This window comes from Peromyscus eremicus, chromosome 8a (assembly GCF_949786415.1).
Source record: "Peromyscus eremicus chromosome 8a, PerEre_H2_v1, whole genome shotgun sequence".
In the NCBI taxonomy this organism is placed as follows: domain Eukaryota; kingdom Metazoa; phylum Chordata; class Mammalia; order Rodentia; family Cricetidae; genus Peromyscus; species Peromyscus eremicus.
In genome coordinates, this window is record NC_081423.1 from 16,015,026 (window position 1) to 16,037,487 (window position 22,462).

Genomic DNA, 22,462 nt, shown 5'->3' on the forward strand with positions numbered 1-22,462 from the left:
CTGCAATATCAGTGACATCCATTTGCCATAAATGATTAGGAAGAAGACCTTGAGGGTTTACCCCCAAGTGAGGTACAGGAAAATATTTCGGACACACTCCACATTGTTTATCTGTTGAGCAACTTCCCTGGTACAATTGAATTGCTTTCTTAGACTTTGCTGTTTTGATCATGAAAAGCATGTGACTGTTGAGCTAATTCTACTTGGGATAACGCAATTATCTGTGTTAATTTGTCAGCTGTTGCATTACCATCAGCTAAAGGACCAGGAAGATTGGAATGAGCTCTAATGGGACCCACAAAGCATGGTAGCTTTCTTTGGTGAATAGCATCTTGAATTTGTTCAAACAGCATTCTAACTTGACTATTACTAGTCCCAATGCATGGAACAGTTTCTATAACTTGAAGAACTCTATACATATATTGACTATCTGTATGTAAATTAAATGAACTGTCTACAAGAAACTGAAATACTATATTTTCCACTTGTAATTCTACTATCTGTACTGAAGCTGGGGTTGTTTGTACTACATAGGTTTTTCCATTGACAACGTAAGCAGCCCTCCCATTGGAAGAATCATCAGTAAAAACTAGCATAACATCTTTTACGGGATCTTTCGTCACAATCTTAGGAAATATAAATGAATGCATTTGAACGAATTGTAACAATTCATCAGCTGGAAACTGATTATCAATTTGACCTAGAAACCGAGAAAAGGCAATTGCCCAAGAATCATTATTTTGAGAAAGCCAATCAATTTGCTATTTTGTAAAAGGAACACTAATCACACTTGGTTCTTTGCCAAAATAACATCTATGTTCAATCCTGCTTTTCTGTACCAAACAAGCTACGGCTTCATAATATTGATTTAATGCTTTAGCTGGTGAAACAAGAAGATGTAACCATAAAAGAAGACTGTTTTGCCATAATACTGCTGTAGGAGTATGTCTAGTGGACAAGATAATGTGTGTGCCAGGATAGATAATAATTAATATGACATATTTGCTGATATTGAATAGCATTCAATATCAATGCAAAAGAACCTGTCTACCTTTTTCAGTTAACTGTCTGAGCAAATTAGGATCACTATCTCCTTTTAAAATATCAGTTAAAAGTTCCAAATCACTGGCAGATAATTTTAAATAAGGTCGCAACCATTGATTGTACCCTAATAACTTTTGAAAATCATTTAAAGTTATTAATCTATCCTTTCTTATTTCCAATTTTTGAGGCTTTAGTTCCTTAGGGTATAATATATATCCTAGATATTGAAAAGGTGGCTGTCTTTACATTTTCTGGAGCGATAATTAGCCCTACACAAGTAAGACAGTGTTGAAGCTGTCAAAAGGTGTCAAGCAAAATTTCTTCATCTTTATATGCAAGCAAAATATCCATATAATGAATAATATAAACTTGCTGAAATTGATCTCTAACTTTTTGGATACCTTGAGCCACAAATTTCTGACACAGTGTTGGGCTATTGACCATTCCCTGGGGCAAAACCTTCCAATGAAATCTTTCCATTGACTCTTTAAATTTAACTGAGGGAGTGCTAAATGCAAATTTTTGACAATCTAGGGGAGCCAAAGGGATAGTATAAAAACAATCCTTTAAATCCAAAATAGTTTTCTAAGTATCTTCTGGTATGGCTGTAGGGGTAGGCAGTCCAGGCTTCAAAGGTCTCGTTAATTTTCCTTAAATCCTGTAATAACCTCCATTTCCCTAACTTCTTTTTAATCAGGAAAATCGGAGAATTCCAGGGAGAATTAGAAGGTTCGATATGGCCACCATCCAACTATTCCTGTACTAACTGCCGGACAACTTGTATTTTTTCTTCTGTTGAGGGGCCATTGATCTATCCACACAGGATAGTCAGATTTCCAAGTTATAAGATCTACATGGAGTACAGGCTGCTTAATAACCCTTCCTAAAAATACTCTAATCCATCCCTATTAGCCCTTTCTTTAGGGAGCAAAGATGACATTTGACGATCACTATTTTTTACCAACTCCTGGTCAGGAACCTTTTGTTTAGTGATGACTGTATTGGGGCTATATAAATATACTCCCATACGGCTCATAACAGCTTGACTCCACAAATTTACAGTCAAGTGTGCTGCAGGCCACAAGAATATATCATAAGAACTCAGCTGGTTATGGCAAAGTCACTACCTAGAGGAATCAGGGAATTCCTCCAGAGAAAGCCAAATCCCAAGGAGTTTTTGGTGTTAGTTGGCTTGTTATATATCAGCTGTATTCTGTTATGAAAATCATGTGTGCCTTCATAGTTTTCCCAATTGACTTTTCCCTAAGAAGGGCTAACTGTGGACTGATCACTCTCTGGACATACACATTCCAGGTATTTGGAGAACAGCCTCAGGGCAAGGCTTTCTTTGGAATCAGATATCTCCCTAAGCCACTTTCAAGGACTACAGGAAACACCACCCAGGGGGGCGCCCAACTTCCGAGGACTAACAGTGATAGCAGCCCACAGGCAAGTCTCCTGACTTAAGGTAAATTCCACAAAGAGACACTGCCTAGGTGAGGTGGACGTTAAGTAAATAGCTTTACACAATTTAGCTTGGACCCTCCCTTTATATACTGGGACTTCCAGGACACGAAGAGATCAAAGAAGAGAAAAGAGTATGAAAAAACTAGACGGGTAAGAACTTACGAGGAACAAACTGAGATGGGGAAGAACTAGATTGAAGGGCTAGAAGAGAGTACTAGAAAAATGAGATAAAAGATAAAAAAGAGCCAGATGGGGAAATACTAGTTGGGTAAGAACAAGCTGAAAAGGACCAAGATGAGGCAAAATTAAGATGAGAGAATTAAGATAGAACTTAGAGGGAGCAATAGATAAGTATAGAGAGAAATCAGGCAAGAAAGGAGCTAGACATGGAAACAGAACTGGAGCTGTGTATAAAGGATGTTATGCCAGAGGAATTAAAGCAAGTGGACTATAGAGCTCGGTATGCTGAGATTCTATTTCCTGAAAATAGTCTTTGCCGTTAGTAGTTCTCTCTCCTGAGCTCCTGGGATGTATAATATTAAGGCTGGTCCCGCTAATACTATGAAAGACAAGTGAGGGAAAATGTACGGCCAAAAAGTTACTTCATGACCTTCCTCATCTTTTGTTGTGCCCAGATCGCAACCCCCAGAGAGACCACCAAAGACGAGCATGCCGGAATGCAAAAGCAAGGTTTAATTCTGGGATATCCAAAAGCAATACAAGCCTAGGCAGGGACTTCGTCCAATACATCCAATGCAGTGGAGGCTGGAGGAAGTGCCCGCCTGTCTGCAAACTCAGTTTTTGAAGGGAAAAATCACAAGGTTACATCGTTTAGGGGTGCTAGTACGGGTATAATTCTGATTGGCTCGCTTCTAGGGGCTTTCTAGAAATCATGGCTTAATCTTACTTCTAAGGGAGTGGTTGCCCACCACCATTTCTCATTGGCTGCCCTCAGGTGGGGGCATTTTTATGTTCAGTTACCCTGGAAACCAGGGAGAGGACATTCCATAGTCTGGCAGGCATTACCTTGTGACTACCTTGTGACTCTGTACTTTTACACTTCCTGGTTTCTGGAATCTGGACTGACTTGTTTCAGTAACTATGGCTCATTTTGATCTCACAATGACCTTCCTCATCTTTCTAGGAGAGTTCATTGCTACTCTGCTCAGGACTCTGAGTTTGACCAAACGCTTTCAGCTGTGTAATAGTTTCCATCTTGGCCACTTGGAAGGCCATTGACTAGCAAGGATAACAGACAGATCCACACCCATGTCTAAAAGACCGGAGAAACTTTTTCCGTTTATAACCAAAGTGAGTTCTGGATCCTATGGACCTATGGCTTGTAGCCAATAAGAATCTGATGAACCAATCCAGCTTCTCCTCTCTTATCCCCCCCCTTTTGTTTGTTTGTTTTTCAAGATAGGGTTTCTCTGTGTAGTTTTGATGCCTATCCTGGATCTCACTCTGTAGACCAGGCTGGCCTTTGCACTCACAGAGATCCGCCTGCCTCTGCCTCCCAAGTGCTGGGATTAAAGGCGTGCGCCACTGCCGCTGGGCTCTCATCCCTTTTAACTGGATTTTTTGTTTGTATCTAAGGAACTAAAATTAACTCTGCAAATCTCTGGCCTGTCTTTGTTACAGAAATTCCCTTGGTTGAATGAGTTATTACCTTAATTTCTCCCACATAATCATCGTCAATTACTCCAGGAGCAACAAAGACCCCCTCTGCATGTTGGTACTTCTCCCAGCAATAACCCTACAGTGCCTTCCAGCAAAGGTCCATAAACACCAGTAGGGAGTGCCTGCATCCTCATTTCAGGAGTCAAACTGTATAGATGGAAGAGCTGAAATCTAATCCAGCACTACCTGGGGTTGCTCTGTAGAGGTCCTGAATAAATTGCTTTGCTGGGAGCCTGACTACAGAATTACCCCAAAGATCTACTTTGTTGAGGCCTGGGGCTAGCCCCTCCATCTGTTTCCTGAAATGGATTCCCCTGGGTATCTGTCCTTGATAGACCTCTGCTAGCCCAGTGTGTCCCTCTTTTGCATCTAAGGCACAACCCACATTCCTTATTGATATCCCTTAAGCTTTTTCCCCTTTCAGGACACCTCTTGACATGTTGTCCCATCTGGTCCGCACCCAAAGCAACTTCACAGTGATCTGACAGCTTTCCCTTGCCTAGAGCCATAATTTCTTTGCTGGTAAAGAACATCCTTGACTGTTTTTCCCTGGAGTGCCACAGCCATGACTATCCCCTCATTGTACAAAGGCCCTATATCCAAGCAAAGTCAAATATAGTCAGAGAAGTTTTCTTTCTTTCTAAAAGGTCTTAAAGCACCTTGACAAGCAGCATAAGCATTTTCATAGGTGAGCTGTTTAACAAGCAGAAGTCCAGCTTCTGAATGTCCAATTAACCTGCCTACTGTTTGCATTAGCCTGGAAACAAAAATCCTGAAACAATTCATCAGGCCCTTGCCTTATCTTTGATAAATCCTCAGTCTGTCTTCCAGATGATGAAAGCTTATTCCAGGCCTTTTTGGCAGCTGCATTAACCTGAGCATACATTGCCATATCAAAATTTAACTGTTGACCTGTCTCTCGATAAGGGTCTTCTCTGGCAAGCATATCAAAAGTAATGGGAATCTTCTGGACCTTATTTATTTCAGCTCTGGCCTGACATTGCTCCACAAACTTGCTTTTCCATGACAAATAATCTCCACCTGACAGGCAAGCTCTGGCCATCTGTTTCCAGTCCCCAGGAGGCAGGGCTTCCAAAGCAACATTTTCTGACAACACTGTGTGAACAAAGCCGTTGGGCCATATTGATTACAGGCTGTTTTTAAATTATTTTAGTTGTTTAAAAGCAGTTGGAACATGCACTCACACATTATTTCCCTTGACATCCTGCTGCTCAATTATGGGAACGTTGGAAAGCCTTGCACTTCCTTCCCTCTGCTAGCTGCTTCCCTAATACTAGCTTGAGGGGAGATGCAGGATTAATAGTGAGGGTTTGCCATGTTCCAGGAGGTTTTTGCACCAAGGCAATTAGGGGCAACTTTGCCATTCTGATAAATGATCCCCCAGGTGAGTCTAATTCCCTAATTCCACCCCATAGAAGGAAGATGAGTACCCTTCTGAGGAGGAGAGATCTGAAGAGTCTCCAGTTTTTGAGAAAGAGAAATTACTAAGTCTCTCAAGCCCTTCAGTTTCTCCCTTATCTCATCCCAAGACTTCTGTTCCTTAAACTTGGCTTCATGGACAAGAGGGAACTGACCCTGGTTGAATGATGTTGTAAAAGTGTTCTCATCTAGTGGCAGCTCTGGCGGAGCAGGGGGTTTTGTTCCACCCGTATTCACCTCGGAAAATTTCTCCCTGCCACTTGGGACTTAGATCTAAGCTGTCCTGAATTAATGCCCACAGGCCAAAAGCTTCCGCGGCAATCTTTTCCGTCCCATGTTCCTTATAATATTGTTGCATTTTGGCTCTGATTCTCCCCCAGGAATCTGCATCAACAGTCCCATAGTTGTAAACCAAAGACACAGTTCCTCTACAAACTCCAAGAACCTCTGTACTTGTTGTGGTTCTACCTTAACTCCTCTAGTTTTCAAACTTTCTACAAACGAATATACAAACATATGCTTACTATTTCCCTGTCCCATAGCGCCTTTTCTTTCTCAGACTGCTAAGTCGGCAGTGGCTGCTTGTTTCTGGACACTGTTTTCAGGTCCAGCACTAGGGAAATTCTACTCTTACCCTAAGTTTCTTCCTAAACAATATTCCTATACCATATGCTTACTATTTCCCTGTCCCATAGCGGCTTTTCTTTCTCAGACTGCTAAGTCTGCAGTGGCTGCTTGTTTCTGGACACTGTTTTCAGGTCCAGCACTAGGGAAATTCTACTCTTACCCTAAGTTTCTTCCTAAACAATATTCCTATACCTAAACCCTACAATTTTTCCTAATTTCATAGATAGAAATTGTGAGAGAGAGAGAAAGAGAGAAACCTAGATAGAGATACTTGCTGCAGCCTAACTTTTCTATATACAGTTTTTGCTCCCGAAGAATAAAATACCACCACCTTAATCTTAACACAAAACAGGACATGTCCAACTGCTTCCGTGGTGATTCCTCCCCCACTTACTTCCTCTGTACCCAAGTCCCTAGTTCTGGCACCATCTGTGGGAGGCCACCTTTTAAAGGGTTCCTATGAGGAGGAGAGAGGGATAAGAAACTTTTAGATAGAAAGATAGCAAAGAGGAGACAGAAGCACAGGATAGCTTCAGGAGGACCTGGATCAAAACCCAACAGTCCCATCTGCCTCTTCAAAAGGACTTTTTATAACAATGTCAAGGGGTGGGGCAAAAGACCTCCCCCTTGCTAGATCAAAGCACATCGCACAGCCAAGTATAGACTTTTCCAAATACCTGGTAACCATGCCCGTGGCCAAATCATCCCCTTATGCAGCCCTGCTAGATAAAGCAAGCTCAGATTCTCGGACCCTGAGTAAGTTCTCACTAGGAAACCTCTGTGAGTCTCTATAATGCAGAATCATGGTTTTGTACAAGTTGGCCACAGATTGATTTGGGTGGCAGGGGGAGACTTCTGTTACAGGAATGTGTTCCTTAGAGCATATTTTGTGAGAAAAATAAATGGCCCTGAATGTTAGACCAGTGATGTGAGCATGTCATGTTATCTGCATTCTGCTTGGTCACTGTGGCCTTTATATTGAAAAGCATATGGCTGGAGACACTCTGTTGAGTTGGGGGTGGGGTGGTGATAAATTTATGGGACACGTTACTAGAAAAGGTTGGGTCGGAAAGCACAAATCCTAAATGGTCTTTTAATATAAACCCAGAGCCAGATATCAAGGTGAAAGCTAAAAGATCAGAGGAAACAATCCACAGCCACTTCTCACCTTGCCAACTCCTCAGCCAATCCTGTCTCCACAAATCCTCAGACCAAATGCTCCTGTCCTCAGCCAAAAGGCCTAGTTCCTGTCTCCTCATGCCTTATATGCCTTTCTCCGCCCAGCCATTTCACTTCCTATCTCAACCTTCCTAGTGCTAGGATTAATGGCATGTGTGCTTCCCAAATACTGGGGTTAAAGGTGTGTGCCACCACTGCCTGGTTCTTTTTTCTCTCATAGACTGGATCAGTCTCATGTAGGCCCAGTGCGGCCTTGAACTCACAGAGCTCCAGATGGATCTCTGCCTCCCAAGTGATAGGATTAAGGGTGTGTGCTACCACTGCCTGACCTCTGTGTTGAATCTAGTGGCTGGCTCTGTCCTCTGATCATCAGGCAAATTTTATTAGAGTACAACAAAAATGTCACCACAGAAAGCTGGCATCCTAAAATGTTCCTTGGGAAAAGATTGTACACATAAGTAAACCTAATAATCCAATGGTTTATGTGGGAGGAAGAAATAAACATTGTCGTGACTGGATTAAATGAGCAAGACTTTTAGATCACTCGGTCTGTTAGTTAGGTAAGGGAGTGAGGCATGGACTCAGAGCTAGGCTCCTTGAATCATAAGACCTGACTCATCTTAATTCTGCTAATTATGCCAGACCTCTTTCATCATGTTAGATTGTGCAACTGAGGCAATCTCTTCCTCTCAGGTTCTTAGAGATGTCAAATGAATTGCATGAGTATTGAGTGAGTTAAAAGGCCTTGCAATTATGCAGACTGGCCATGGTAGATGCTGTCTAAGGGAACATACTGAAATATGGAGGGAAAGGGGGATTGCTTGAGGAAGTGGATTCAAATCTGCCCCTATGCTTTGGACTAGAGTAAAATTCTGTAAAATACTGCTTATGGATGGTGCTGGTAGGCAGACAGGATTGTTTTGGCTACCTGTCTGTTTGGGGGAGAGGGGTGTGATCTCTGTGAGTCAGTAATTTTTTGTGTAGCTACTGTGAAGCAAGTGCCAGTTAAAAATGCCTCTTTTGGTGGCATAATATGACCCTTGCCTCTTTTTCAAAGATGGGTTGATAAGTAAAGCAAGATAAAATCCTTTAATCTGAAATAAAATATATACACAAGTAAATATGTCAACACACTTAGCTTGTGTACATTTAAAAAATTTTTATTACATTTATTTATTGTGTATGTGGGGCATGCCACAGCACATATGTAGAGGTCAGAGGCCAATTTGTAGGAGTCAGCTCTCTCTATCTGCCATATGGTTCTTGGGGATCAAACCCAGGTTTGACAGCAAGTGCCTTTACCACTGATCCATCTTACTTGCCCATGTACCTTTTTTTTTTTTTAAAGAGAAGAACCTAAGGTTCATTGTCACACTGTGTTCTTCATTGCTTTTGAAGAAACAGATATTCTATAATGGTTGTGACATATTTTGGTCAGGGGTGAAGTGAAGCCCATGCAGCTTCATTATCTGTAGATAGATGTCTACACTCTTGGAGGGTCAGAAAAGGAAAAAAACCTAACATTACATTCTTTATGTTGTTTAGCCACATAGGAATGCACTATAAATGTGAGGAATAAAGCACAAGGTTTATCTGCACCACTGCTCAGACACATTCTGCTCTTTGAATTTATCTTTTTTAATCTTTGAATTCATCTTTTTTAAAATTCATCTTTTTTTTCTTGGAGTATAAACCCTCAGCCTCACACATACCAAACAAGTGCCTAAGCACTGTGTTACAATCTAGACTTCTTTTTAAAATCCTGTTTTTTAAGGTACAATTTTTATACAGCAAAACCGACTCTGTTTATGGTTGTTCTCTGTAAGAGTACCTTGTTTGGGTATATGGGTTTTGACAAATGCATGTAGTCATTCATGTAACAACCCCTCAAACAAGATACAGAAAGTATTTTGATTACCCCCTAAAGTCCTTCGTGTTCCTTTATAGTCATACCCTTACTCCACCCAAACCCCCAAGAGCCAGTATGTCTCCTTACTTCTGCCTTTATGTAAATAGAATCATACTCTCCTGATTGTGACTCTGAAGAAACCTTGATAAAATTCTAACATTCAAAGATTTCCCCCAATGAACAGGTGTCATCACTTTTTAGGGATAGTTCCAAAGTCATGTTTCAGAAGGAAGATATGGTCATTTTTCTTGGCACCTACCTCCACTGCCTTGTGGAGTTCATCTATGATAATCATTCTCTGAAGGCATTTTAGGTTACTAGGCATCCTATACTAACTTTGATCAATAGTTCCAGCAGCTCAGAATTAAGTATTTTCTGGAACTTCTCATTAGTAAGAGATATACCCTTTACTGCCTGTAGAAGAAGTACCAAGTCTACTAAAGAATGACCTGAATGGATCTGTACATTTATTTGCTAGCCTGGTTGGGTACTGTCATTTCTGCTTTTTCAAAAGGAATAGAATGAAAGGTAGGTGGAAAATCACTGTTGCTTATGAAACTGGGATGCCACTGTAGCAGTGTGCACAGCTATTTGTGGGCAGACATTCAGAAATCACAGTGCAGTATCTAAGTACCATTCTATAATAATGGCACCTTTTTATTTACAGACTATTAATTTCTATAACCAACCTCATGTAGATATGACCTTACATAATTAATACAGTGCATTGCTCTTGTACACATGGAATAAATGAACTTGAACTCTTCCAGGCCAGTTCTGTCTAACCCCAAATCAACGTGGTAAACTGGGGTACTTTTTTCCATTGGTGACAGCATCATTAAACTTTCCAAAAATTCAAATTATACACATATATGTGAATACTTCTGTGAAAAGGTCAATGTGTATCACAAGTGGTGGCATTTCTTCCAGGTTTTGCATCATCTGAACAGATTTATAGAGACATCCAGTGTAATTGATTGGTAAAAAGTCAGACATCAGCGAAGTTACATTTCTATTGTGGTGCCTGGTACCATTTTTTTTTTATTAGTTTTTTAGTATAATGGCACTTTGATTCCTACATTTGTATTTAATTGTCTTCTTACTCATGTGAAGATACTGCAGTATCTCATGCTAACTTCCAAAAATCAAAGGGAAGCTCACGTCAGATAGCTGTGTAGTTATATGTTTATTAATTTCTAGATATTTATGTGTTTGAGATTTACATACTGGACTTTATAAACCTGATGTAGTATTTTTGACATGTTAGATGATGCTTCCAATGAAAGAAAACGTCTCAAGTTACAGATAGAGGATCTTTTTGTTTGTTCTGAGAGACTTTTGAATGTATGGAGCTTGACCGTTGTGGGACCATTTTTTTTTTTTTTTTAAGGCTATGAAAACGACTCTGTAGAGGACTTGAAGGAAATGGCTTCCGTATCTTCTCGGAAGAGAGGGAAAAGAAGATACTTCTGGGAGTACAGTGAACAACTTACACCATCACAGCAAGAAAGGATTCTGAGGCCATCTGAGTGGAACCGAGACACCTTGCCAAGTAATATGTACCAGAAAAATGGCTTACATCATGGTAAGAGGGGTTCAAAAATATTTAGTGCTCATTTCTCTTTTTTAGTATGTGGAGGTATTTTTTGAGCCTTTGAGATGGGGTCTTCGTATGTAGCCTAGACTTGCCTCTAACTGTGTAGCCCAGTATGGCCTTGAACTTTGAATCCCTCCTCCTCATTCTTCCAGATTCTAGGACTATAGGTACATGCCACCATACCTGTCTGGTGTCACTGTAAACAGAGATAATGAACCATAATGCTTAATGTGCTTGGGTTTTCAGCCCTTTATAGTCAACTGGAGAGGGCATCGAAGAGAGCTTTTTCTTACATATAGCTTCCATCAGTGTGGAGAGCCATCATTTCTGATCCCCTCTTCCTCCACTTACTCTATGAAATGGCCAAGAGACTGCTGTAACACACTGGGGAGAAAGCAGACCTTCCTCGTCACTCTCTTCCATTTTCATCCACCCCAGACTTAATTTAATGGGGAGACTGAATTGTAAAAGTTGATGGGGAGAAAAGCAGAGGGGAAGAAAGGACACATGGTTGTGGAAAAAGAGCGGAGAAGGGGAGTTTATAGGAATCAGGAGAAGCTTATGGTTTAGGTAGATGTCTTAGGGTTTGTACTGCTGAGACAAAACACTATGACCAAAAGGCAAGCTGGGGAGGAAAGGGTTACACTTCTGCATTGCTGTTCATCACTGAAGGAAGTCAGGACAGGAATTCAAATGGGAGGATTCTGAAGGCAGGAGCTGGTGCAGAGGCCATGGAGGGGTGCTGCTTACTGGCTTGCCTCCCATGGCTTGCTCAGCCTGCTTTCTTATAGAACCCAGGACCACCAACCAGGGATGACACTGCCCATCATGGGCTGGACCCTCCACCATTGATCACTAATTGAGTAAATGCCTTACAGCTGGATCTTAAGAGGCATTTCCTCACCGAAGCTCCTTCCTCTCTAATGACTCTAGCTTGGACAAAGCCACCTAGGACAGTAAATCAAGACTGGAATTGTGAATCCAGAAAGCTGTGATTAAATACAATTTCTTCTGTTTTCACATTACTACCAAGTAGGCTGCCAAAAAGGCAGAGGGAAGGTATGAATGACTCAGTAAAGAGTGCACACTCACGCCATAAACTTCACTTGCTGAGCATTTTGGAAGACAAGAATTGGCCCCCAGTCTGTCTGTTACTCGGGCTTTGTTTTCCTAGTCCCAGATCTATACTCTACGACCTCTCAGGAAATTTTTATATTCAGACTTTTTTTAAAAATCAGAACTGAAAAAGTAAAGTCCAGTAAATAATTCCAGGTAGTTTGTGATGAGTCTTAGGAAAGCCATTGGGTGTACTATGATACTTGAAAGTAATGGGCTGGGACTGGGGTGTGGTTCAATGGTCATGCTTACCTAGTATGTATGAGGCCCTGGGGTTCATTGGGTTGGGGTAATTAGGAGATGGGAAGGAGAGAGGGGAGGGAGGGAGGGAGCTGAAGAAGAGCTTTTAAAACAGGGTGATCCCCTTTTTGTCTGAAAACTTGTTTCCAGAATCACAACTTGGTTTAGGTAATTTGCCTGGATTTTTGTGTACAGTTGAACTCTTGTTCCAGCCAGAGATGTCAGATACTTCGTCCTGGTGTGCAGAGTTAGGACTGTTATCCTGGGGTTCAGACCTAGAGGAGAGCAGCACTGAGACAGTGTTTAATCCAGGGCTTCGTGCATGCTAGCCAGTTACTCTGCCACTTACTGAGCTGTATCCCTAGGGCCCTTTCATTTTTCTAACAGCAGGACTAGACAGAGGGAGAGCTAGCCCTTCTTCTAAGTTAGGAAGTTAAACGTTCTGTGTCTCCTGAAATGTGCCAGGGCACCTAAACTGAAAAGTGGCTGGTGGTGGCAGCTATAGAAATTGCATGTCTCATTCACTAAAGTGATCTTTAAATTCCCTTCAAATGATCTGTAGGGAAATATGCAGTTAAGAAGTCACGGAGAACTGATGTGGAAGACCTGACTCCAAACCCTAAAAAACTGCTCCAGATTGGTAATGAATTACGAAAGCTGAATAAAGTGATTAGTGACCTGACTCCAGTCAGTGAGCTTCCCTTAACAGCCCGGCCAAGGTCAAGGAAAGAAAAAAATAAGCTGGCTTCCAGGTAAATTCTAATGATGTTCACCCATGTGAGTAGTCTCTAGGGGGTAAGATTAGACCTTGAGATTTTATAGAAGAGGTGACTTCCAGAAATTATTTACTAAATAGCTCTTGGGGAGAGGTTTGTTGTTTTAAGTGAAGATGGCATTTATGCTTTTAGGAAAAAGTATTGGGGGTGAGGCAAACAGAGTTAGTGCATTGTATTACGGTATAACTGAAAAGTCTAAAAGGTTTGCTTATTTTTGATAAGTCAGGTTGACTGAAGTATATGAATAGTAAAAATCATCCATTTTAAGTATGCTATTATGACCTTGAGAAACATACCCAGCTATATAACCACCAACATGGTCAACATGAGATATATTAACATTTTCATCACCTTAGAAAATTGTAAGAACAAGTCCCTCACCCTAGGCCTTTCATAATCATTGATCTATTTTATTTTGTGTGTATGGGTGTTTTGCCTACACATACACCACTTGCAGGCCTGGTGCTCCCAGAATCCAGAAGAGGGTGTTGGATCCATAGATACTGTATGGGTGCTGGCAATTGAACCCGAGGACCTCTGGAAGAGCAGCCAGTGCTCTGAACTGCTGAGCCATATCTCAAGACTCCATTGATCTTCCTCCTCCTCTTTTTTTTTTTTTTAATTATTATTAACAGTGTCTCACAGTGATCTGTCCTTTTCCAGAATGTCACATGGAATGTACCTGGGTTGTCTGAGTCTGTCACATGGGCTACTTGTTTCTTTTATTACTGAATAGTCAGTCTTTATAGGAATATTATACAATTTATCTCCTTTCCAGCTGTGAAGGACCTTTGAGTTCCTTCCAATTTTTAGCATGTTTGAATAAAGCTGCTGTAAACATTGACTTACAGGTATTTGTGTGGGTATGAGTTTACATTTCTTTTGGATAAATGCCCAGGTCTATATAGTTTATCTTTGTAAAAAAACTATCCATTTTGCTGTCTTCCAGAGTGGTTGAGAACTGTTCTCCACCCACCACGATAGACAGGACTCTACTTGCTTCACATCTCCAACAGTTGGGGTGTTGTCTGTTGCTGCTTGCTTAATTTTTTAAAAGTCACTTTAATAAGCAGCTTTAGTTTTTTAATAACAGCTTTAGTTTTTGAATGTGTGCTTAATTTTTAAAAGTTGATTTGGATAAATGGTGATGTGTGCTTTATAATTATAATTGAGTTCTTTGATAAACATCAGTAAACAAGACACTTAGAGTTACTGTTAGAAACATTTAGGGGCCGGAGAAATGGCTCAGAGGTTAAGAACATTTGCTCTTCCAGGGGACATAAGTTCTGTTCCTAGTACCCACATGGTGCTCACAACTTCTGTAAGTCCAGCTCCACGAGGATCCAATGACCTATTCTGGCCTCTGCAGGCACCTGCATACATAAGGCTTTATTCTCATACAGACATACGTGTAAATAAAAATAAATCATAAAAGAAAAGAAAAGAAAAAATGCCTGATGGGTGCCAGTGAGATGGCTTCAGCAGGTAAAAGTAACTTGTCTAACAAGCCTCATGAACCAGGTGCAGTGCCAAGATCCCACAGTAGAAGAGAACCAACTTTTAAAACCTGTCCTCTGACCTCCACACATGCGCTGTAGCATGTACCTGAACACACATACATTCTCTCTCTCTCTCTCTCTCTCTCTCTCTCTCTCTCTCTCTCTCTCTCTCTTCTCTCTCTCTCTCCTCTCTCTCTCTCCTCTCCTCTCCTTTCTCTCTATTGTACACTCATGCACACTCTCGCTCTCTAACACACACACACACACACACACACACACACACACACACACAAAGAAGAAAAAGAAGAAAATTACAAAGAAAGAGAAGTGTTTGCTAGTAGCAAATTTTTGCTACTATCTACTATCATTTTTAAAAATTTTTTTCTTATTTAAGGAAATCTATTCTGACATCTCTTAAAAGGAAAATGAACTAATAGTAGCTCTTCCTTTCACAGAGCTTGCAGGCTAAAGAAGAAAGCCCAGTACGAAGCTAATAAAGTGAAGTTGTGGGGCCTCAACACTGAATACGGTAAACCCCAGCCTTCAGCTTCGCTTTGTCTCCTTGGTTTGCATAGTCTCCTTCCTGAACTCTGCACACATTTGGCTCTCTATTGGTGGAAATATTAAGGCAACTCCATGTAATTAAAAGGGAGGTTTATTTGGGGGTTTTACTTACAACAAGTAAAGGTATAGGTTACAGGGTCCAGGAGAGGTGAAGTGCACTCCAGTGGTGGTCTCCGGAGAACTCTGCTCGCTCGGTCTACCATCCAACATCCAGGATTACCAGGAACCAAGAGAGCCAGCACATCCGGATCTTGGGTCTTAAGGGCTCCTGTCTTGGCCCCGCCTCGGGGCAGGCCCTAGGTAGGCGTGACAGTTACCTGAAGCCTCAATGGTGGTAGTACTTTCCAGGTCAAAGCTGGAAAAGCTACTCACTACAACTCTCCTCCTCTTTTGTTGTTTTTTGTGGGGGGAAAGGGTTTGAGACAACATGGCCCCAGCTGCCCTGGAACTCACCATGTAGACCAGACTGGCCTGGAACTCAAAGAGATCCTCCTGCCTTTGCCTCCTGAGTCCTGGGATTAAAGGTGTGAGCCACCACCAGGTTGGCTCTCCTCATTTGCATTTATCTATTCAGAAAGCCACATACCCACTTAAAACAAGAAATCCACGGAAGTCTGTTTAAGGAGTATTAGGGAATTTATTAGGATATAAATTGAGGAAATACACTCATGAACACAGAACCCAGTAAACAGCTGAACTCATCCTCTGTTCTGACTGGGAACTAATCCACCTGGCTGTCCTATCACACCAGGAAGCAGCAAGCAGGGGCCTCTTTTCCTTTCTTTTTAAGAGGTCACCTATGGGGCAAGAAGCACCACCTCCTTCCGACCATGTAGCCCAAGGTCATAGGCAGAGCAAATACTACTGCAGCCACTGTCAGTCATTCTAGTCTATGAGAGTGACTGTCTAGATCTGTGGTCCCTTAGACAAATGACACCACTGTTGACATGCACTAATTCATGGTCAGGTCTTGCTTGTTGTAATTGTGTTTCTAGGTTAGCCAGTGTGGTTGACTGACTTGACTATTTCCCTTCACTTATATTTTGTGCACAGTGTAGATCTGTGTTTTTCACATTGGTTGCACATTGAAATCCTTCTGTATCTATAAAAATACAGATTCCTGGATTTACTTAGATCTTCTGAATTGTATGAGAGCCTAGGAGTCCTCTTTTTCTTTCTCTTTCTTTTTCTGTTGTTGCTGAGTGTCTCAACTCTGTAGCCTTAGCTGGCCTAGAACTTGCTATATAGATCAGGCTAGCCACCAACTTACAGAGATCCTCCGGCTTCTATTTTGTGAGTGTTGGGTTAAAGGTCTGTACCATCATATCCAAGAAAACCCATATTTTTGACACTCCTCATATTCTGGGTTATTTTGTTGTTTTCTTTCTTATTTTGTTCTTACATGTTTTGAAATCTACCCCAGGATTTTGTGCATGCTAGTCACGTGAGTGTGCGACCCCTGAGCCATGTGCACAGCCCTTCCATTCTTAATGTAATAGAGTTTACTACACAATTAAAGCAAATTCTCCCACGTTAGTGACATATTCTATGTTGGTTTTTGTCTTCTAGACAACTTATTGTTTGTAATCAACTCCATCAAACAAGACATTGTAAACCGAGTTCAGAATCCAAGAGAAGAGAGAGGACCCAGCATGGGGCAGAAACTTGAAATCCTCATTAAAGACACGCTCGGTAAGGAGAACATTATTAGATAACCACAGCTTGTGATGTGTGGTGCCAGAGTCAACGAGAAGGTCTTTCATTTTAAGGAAACTCTGATGTTCTCTGTGCTCTCCCCCTTCATTCCTGCCCCATCCACCCCCTACCCCCACCTCTTGCTAGGGAGTTGTCACCCTCAGTATTTTACAGAGTTCTAACAAATTACGCATCTGGCTTCTCATCCCTGACCAGGTTGTACACCGTGGAGAGGAGCAGAGAGGCCAGGATGGTTGGTGGCTTGTGGGAGGAATAGCTAGGACGTAAATTTGAGATGCTACAGGGCCAGGAGCTGAGCTGCAGTAAGAGTGAATCACCATGAGATCACACTTCCTGAGTGCTGCACAGTGTATTGCTGTCCCAGAAAGCCCCAAGCATGTCACAGTAAAAGGCTGGTGCTCATCTTGAGTACAATCAAAAACAGTCTCAGATGAAAAGCAGGTCCAAAAACAAGTACTGTCCTAGACAGTCACTGCTGCTTGTGAAATTGCATGCAGGAACAGTAAGTCAGTTTACTTGACCTAAGTAGATGGATGATTTTATGTATTTGTTCAAAGAACTTCCAAGTATTCTTTTTCTTTAAAGCATCCCAGTTTTCATGTGTTAGTTTGAGGGAGAACCTAATATCATAAAATATCATACTTTTTACTTTTTGGTTTTTAATTTGAAAGCTTTTGCATATCCATAAGTGTGTGTTCCCTTACACTAGACAGACAGTTTGACCTGTTACAAAGTGCTTGGCACACATTTTCTTTCCCTGACTATCTTGATGGTATTTCTCCTTCTCTTCTGGCATAAAATATTTTTGTTAAAGAGCTGATCCCTGAATTAGTGTTTCTTGGTGGGTGGTTTGTTACTCTTTCCTAGATATGTAAGAGTCCTCGGTTTCTGGGTTACTTGGCTTTGCCCTGCTTCTTTCTTCTGGGGACACCTGAGCACCTGTATGTCAGATCTCCCTTGCTAATCTCTGCTCTTTGTCACTTCTTCTTGAACCTTTTTATCTCATTTTGTTTTTTCATTATCACTTTCTTTTAGTACTCATGTCATATTGTGTGTGTAGGGGATGTATGTGTGGGTGTGCACGGTTGTTGGTTTTTCATTCTTTTGGGGGTCTGCCACCCAGCTCCCAAGTAAATCACACACAGAGGCTTTTACTTACTTATGAATGCCCGACCTTATATTGGCTTAGTTTCTAGCGAGCTTTCCTTAACTTTACTTATTCTGTCTACCTTTTGCCTCTGGGCTTTTTCCATTCTCTTTACTTCTGTAAATTTTACTCTTCTTCCGTAGCTTGCTGGTTGTGTAGCTGGGTGGCTGGCCCCTGGAGTCCTCCTCCTTTGCTGGCTCCTCTTAGATCTCCTTTTCCAGATTTCTCCCTTTATATATTCTCTCTGCCTGCCAGCCCCGCCTATCCTTTCTCCTGCCTTGCTATTGGCCGTTCAGTTCTTTATTAGACCATCAGGTGTTTCAGACGGGCACAGTAACACAGCTTCACAGAGTTAAAAACAAATGTAACAGAAACCAAAGTAACACACCTTAATATTCTACTACAGTGCATGCATGCATGTTCTGGACATGGAAGTCAGGGTCTCAAATAACGCTCAGCAAGACGACCACCCCTAAGGCTTAGCCTCACCTCTTCTTGCTGCTTTTATTTATTTATTTTTTTTAACTTAAGGAATTTTCCTTTTATTTTCTGTGTTCTGTGTCTACCAGGACAGAGGACAACTTGGAGGAGTGACTCTTTCCTACCATGTGGGTCCTAGGCATCAAACTCAGATTGTCAGACTTGGCAACGAACACCTTTACCCACTGAACCATCTTACCATCTCCTTTCCATTTTTTGAGGGTCTTTCTATGTAGTCCATGCTGACCTCAAACTCAGACAGTCCTCCCTTCTTCATGTCTTTTGTTATTTTTATAATTATCTATTTGTATATATGTGTGTGTGTGTGTGTGTGTGTGTGTGTGTGTGTGTGTGTGTGTGTGTCCCATGACATGACATGAGTGTGGTGGTCAGAGGACAACTGGCACCATGTGGGATCCATAAATGGAACCCAGGTTTTTAGTCTTGGTGGCAAGTAACTTTATACACTGAGCCATCTTACTCTTCCTCTTTCATGTCTTACGTCATTTTCTTTTTTGTTGTTGTTTGGTTTTTTTGAGACAGAGTTTCTCTGTGTAGTTTTGGTGCCTGTCTTGGAACTCGCTCTGTGGCCCAGGCTGGCCTCAAACTCACAGAAATCTGCCTGGCTCTCCCTCCCGAGTGCTGGGATTAAAGGTGTGCGCCGCCACCACCCAGCCTGAAAATTTTTTATTTAAACAATTAATTAGCGCTGGGCGTTGGTGGCGAACACCTTTAATCCCAGCACTTGGGAGGCAGAGCCAGGCGGATCTCTGTGAGTTCGAGGCTAGCCTGGTCTACAGAGTGAGATCCAGGACAGCCTCCAAAGCTACAAAGAGAAACCCTGTCTCGAAAAACCAAAATAATAATAATAATAATAATAATAATAATAATAATAATAATAAAATTAATTAGCACAAACAACATACTAGGTTTTGTTAGGACATTTTCAAACAGATTTGTTGTTGATTCTCCTCCTCCCTCCTCCTCTTTCACATTCCTTTTGTACTCACTGCTCATGGCTACTTTTCCATTTTCATGTTGTTTGTGTCCTGCTGTTCTCTCCCACATCCTGAACCCCTCTTTTCCTCCTCTCAGTTTCAGAGCCAGTACCTCCACTCACCCCCACTCCCATACATCCATATAGACATAAGCTAGGATTAACATGCAGTCATGAGGCTTTGGCTTTCTGAGTTACCTTGTTTAACAATGCTCAACAGATCCATTTTCCTATGGTTATCATGATTTCAGTTTTCTTTACAACTGGACAAATTTTACTGTGTACATTCAACACCTTTCAGTGTCCATTTGGCTAGGTTCAGACTAGTGTTTCTGGCTTCATGGAGGCCTCCCTTTTCAGTGAATGTCAGCTTGCTCTCTGCAGTCTCTGTGCTGTTTTGTCTGGTCCATCTCGTTCTTTCATACGTTTCCAACGTTCTTAACAGTTTCATTCCCAGCCCTTCCTTCTAGTACCAGTGCTTCTTGCTACCAGCAGCTACCTGGCAGAGTTCTGAATGGCCATTTTTTTTTAAATGTTCTTTACATCTTTCTTTTATTCAATGCTTACAGCTTAATTGAATAAAATCCCTATGGCTTCATCTCCAGATCTTGATGACCTCCTGTGCTTTCCATGAAATTACCTATTAACTACTTCAGATTTTTTATTCTCAAGTCATTGGTTCCTTTTGGTTTGTCCTTCATAAGGAGACCTCTTCTCAAAGAGAGGAAGTTGACAGAGGTGTGTCTCCACCAGGGACTTCTAACTCCTGAGCCAAAGTGATCCTCTTTTTTCAACTTCCTGAGTAGCTCAGCTTTCCAGCGGTAGATTTTGTGGAGTTTATTTTGTTCTTTTGAGAACAGGATCTTGCTATGTAGTCATGGAGGGCTGAGATTTCAGGTATGCACCATGCCTGGCTACTTGTTGTTTTATGTGGAGAAATGGAAATAAGTCTCTACTACCACAAATGTGGAGGTCATAATTACTTAAGTTCATGTGTTCAATACCATCCTGATCAAATACAAGGAAAAGTCATCATAACAAAATTAAGATGAGTAAATAAACAATTGCCTCACAACTATCATCCCAGAATCTCTATAAAGTTAGATGTGTTTGGGGTTTCTTTGTATTAATTACTTTGTTATTAATTCTTTATATTAATTGTTATTAGTTGTTATTTGTTATTCTTTATATTAATTAATTCTTTGCTTGGAACACTTGGGAGAAGCTCTTTGGCTAATGACATTTTCTTCTGGAAGTCTTATACCTCTTTTATAGAAAGATGTACATTGCAGCCTCTTCTGAGTCAGTTTGATCATTTATATAGTCTAGAAAATTCTCCTTCCTCCAGAACCTTAAATTTACTAAATTTGAGCAAAAGTAGTAGTTTACCCATGGTAGGTGCTCCATTTTCATTCATACATACATACATAAGTGTGTACATGCATGTGTGTTGTGCTGTTCTTTGTTTCTTGGATCAATTGGTTATATATTTTATGCATTTTTCCTGGAGAGACATGAAATAACACCTATTCAAGCTAGATGGGCACCAATAACAGAACAAAGTAATAATTTCCCACAAATCCATCTTGGTGAACCAGTAAGTTTATTTGGCTTAGAGAGGATGAGTTAGAGGTTGCTTGCAGAAACATTGGTTACTTCTAGACAGCTGTTATCATCACAGAATCCCACTCCATTATGGTGTTTACCTCCTGGAAGCTGCATCATAGAGGCAGAAGTGGAGGCAAGATGATCAGAGTTCAAGGTCATCCTTAGCTACATTGAGAGTTCAGGGCAGCCTGTGCTACACAAGACCCTGTCTCAAAAAAAAAGAATAAAATAAAATTCCTTCAGAGATAGGAAGTACTTTGGTTTTACTAGATCTTCTGGTTTATTACTAGTATTACTATTTGTTGAGATTTTAACTACCAAAATATATTATTACAGTTTGGTATTTTGTGGGCATCTGAAAAATGTGTTTTCTGTTCTCTGTCAAGGTTCCCAAGTATGCTTTGTTGACTCGTGTTCTTAATCAGGTCGCCTTTCCTTTCTATGTTGTCTTCCTCTTTGCCTGTGGGCACGTAAATTCTGAATGCATCTGAGAAAGGCTCTCATAAATGGGTTTTGAGTTTCACCTCCTATTTTGTTTTCGCTTTTAAGTGCTCTATGTTTGAATAGAAGTTAGTACTACTAGATCTTCATTTGCTTTTAGGATTCGAATCCTACAGTGGAAGAGTAGCAAGAAATAGTACAGTGTATGCCTGTATTTCATTGACCTCATTCTACCATTGGCTGATATTTTACTCTATTTGTTTTATTTCTGTTCCTTTGTGTATTTGGGAGAATATTTGGAGTTAACTTGTAAGTATATCATGATTCTTTATTCCTATTTCAGCATATGTCTCTTAAAAAAACAAGGATTTTTTTGTTGTTGTTATTTTATTTGAGATGGGTCTTTCTATGTAGCTCTGGCTGTCCTGGTACTTGTTATGTAGACCGGACTGGCCTCTGACTCATAGGTGCTGGAATTAAATGTGTGCAGGACTACATCCAGCAAGTATATCTTCTTAGCCACAGTCCCAGCAGTATATCTAAATGTATGAGCACTGCTGTGATCTCCAGTATGGAACCCAAGCTTATATGCCTCTGCCTGCTCAGTTATCCTTTTACATCGTGTGTGTGTGTGTGTGTGTGTGTGTGTGTGTGTGTGTGTGTGTGTGTGTGTGTGTGTTCTATTTGAGAGTGACTCATTAGATTTAATTATATCTCTTTTTGTCTCTATTTCTCAGCCTTTTTTCTTTTTAAATGAAAATTCTAAGTAATTGGTTCTCTTAAGTGTCCCAACATTTGGATTTGTTTCTTCATTTAAGGTGTAGTGAAATTGTGTGTGTGTGTGTGTGTGTGTGTGTGTGTGTGTGTGTGTGTATGTGAATGTGTTTAGGTGCACACATATGCACAGTGCACATGCATATGTTGTAGGGGCTGTG

The 22,462-nt window shown here is 41.0% G+C and overlaps 1 protein-coding gene across 8 annotated transcripts in view; it reads left to right on the forward strand.

Moving 5' to 3' along the window:
* The window catches only part of Crebrf (CREB3 regulatory factor), a 75,420-nt gene that overhangs the window by 42,111 nt on the left and 10,847 nt on the right, over positions 1–22,462 (forward strand). For 7 of the 8 annotated variants that reach the window (XM_059270240.1, XM_059270246.1, XM_059270245.1 and 4 more), the window contains 4 exons: positions 10,737–10,931; positions 12,862–13,051; positions 15,030–15,103; positions 16,708–16,830. In XM_059270240.1, the coding sequence (XP_059126223.1) occupies positions 10,737–10,931; positions 12,862–13,051; positions 15,030–15,103; positions 16,708–16,830 (582 nt within the window). Of the gene's footprint in view, positions 1–2,358; positions 3,342–10,736; positions 10,932–12,861; positions 13,052–15,029; positions 15,104–16,707; positions 16,831–22,462 lie in introns of those variants that run through there. The other variant, XM_059270248.1, reaches the window with a different exon arrangement.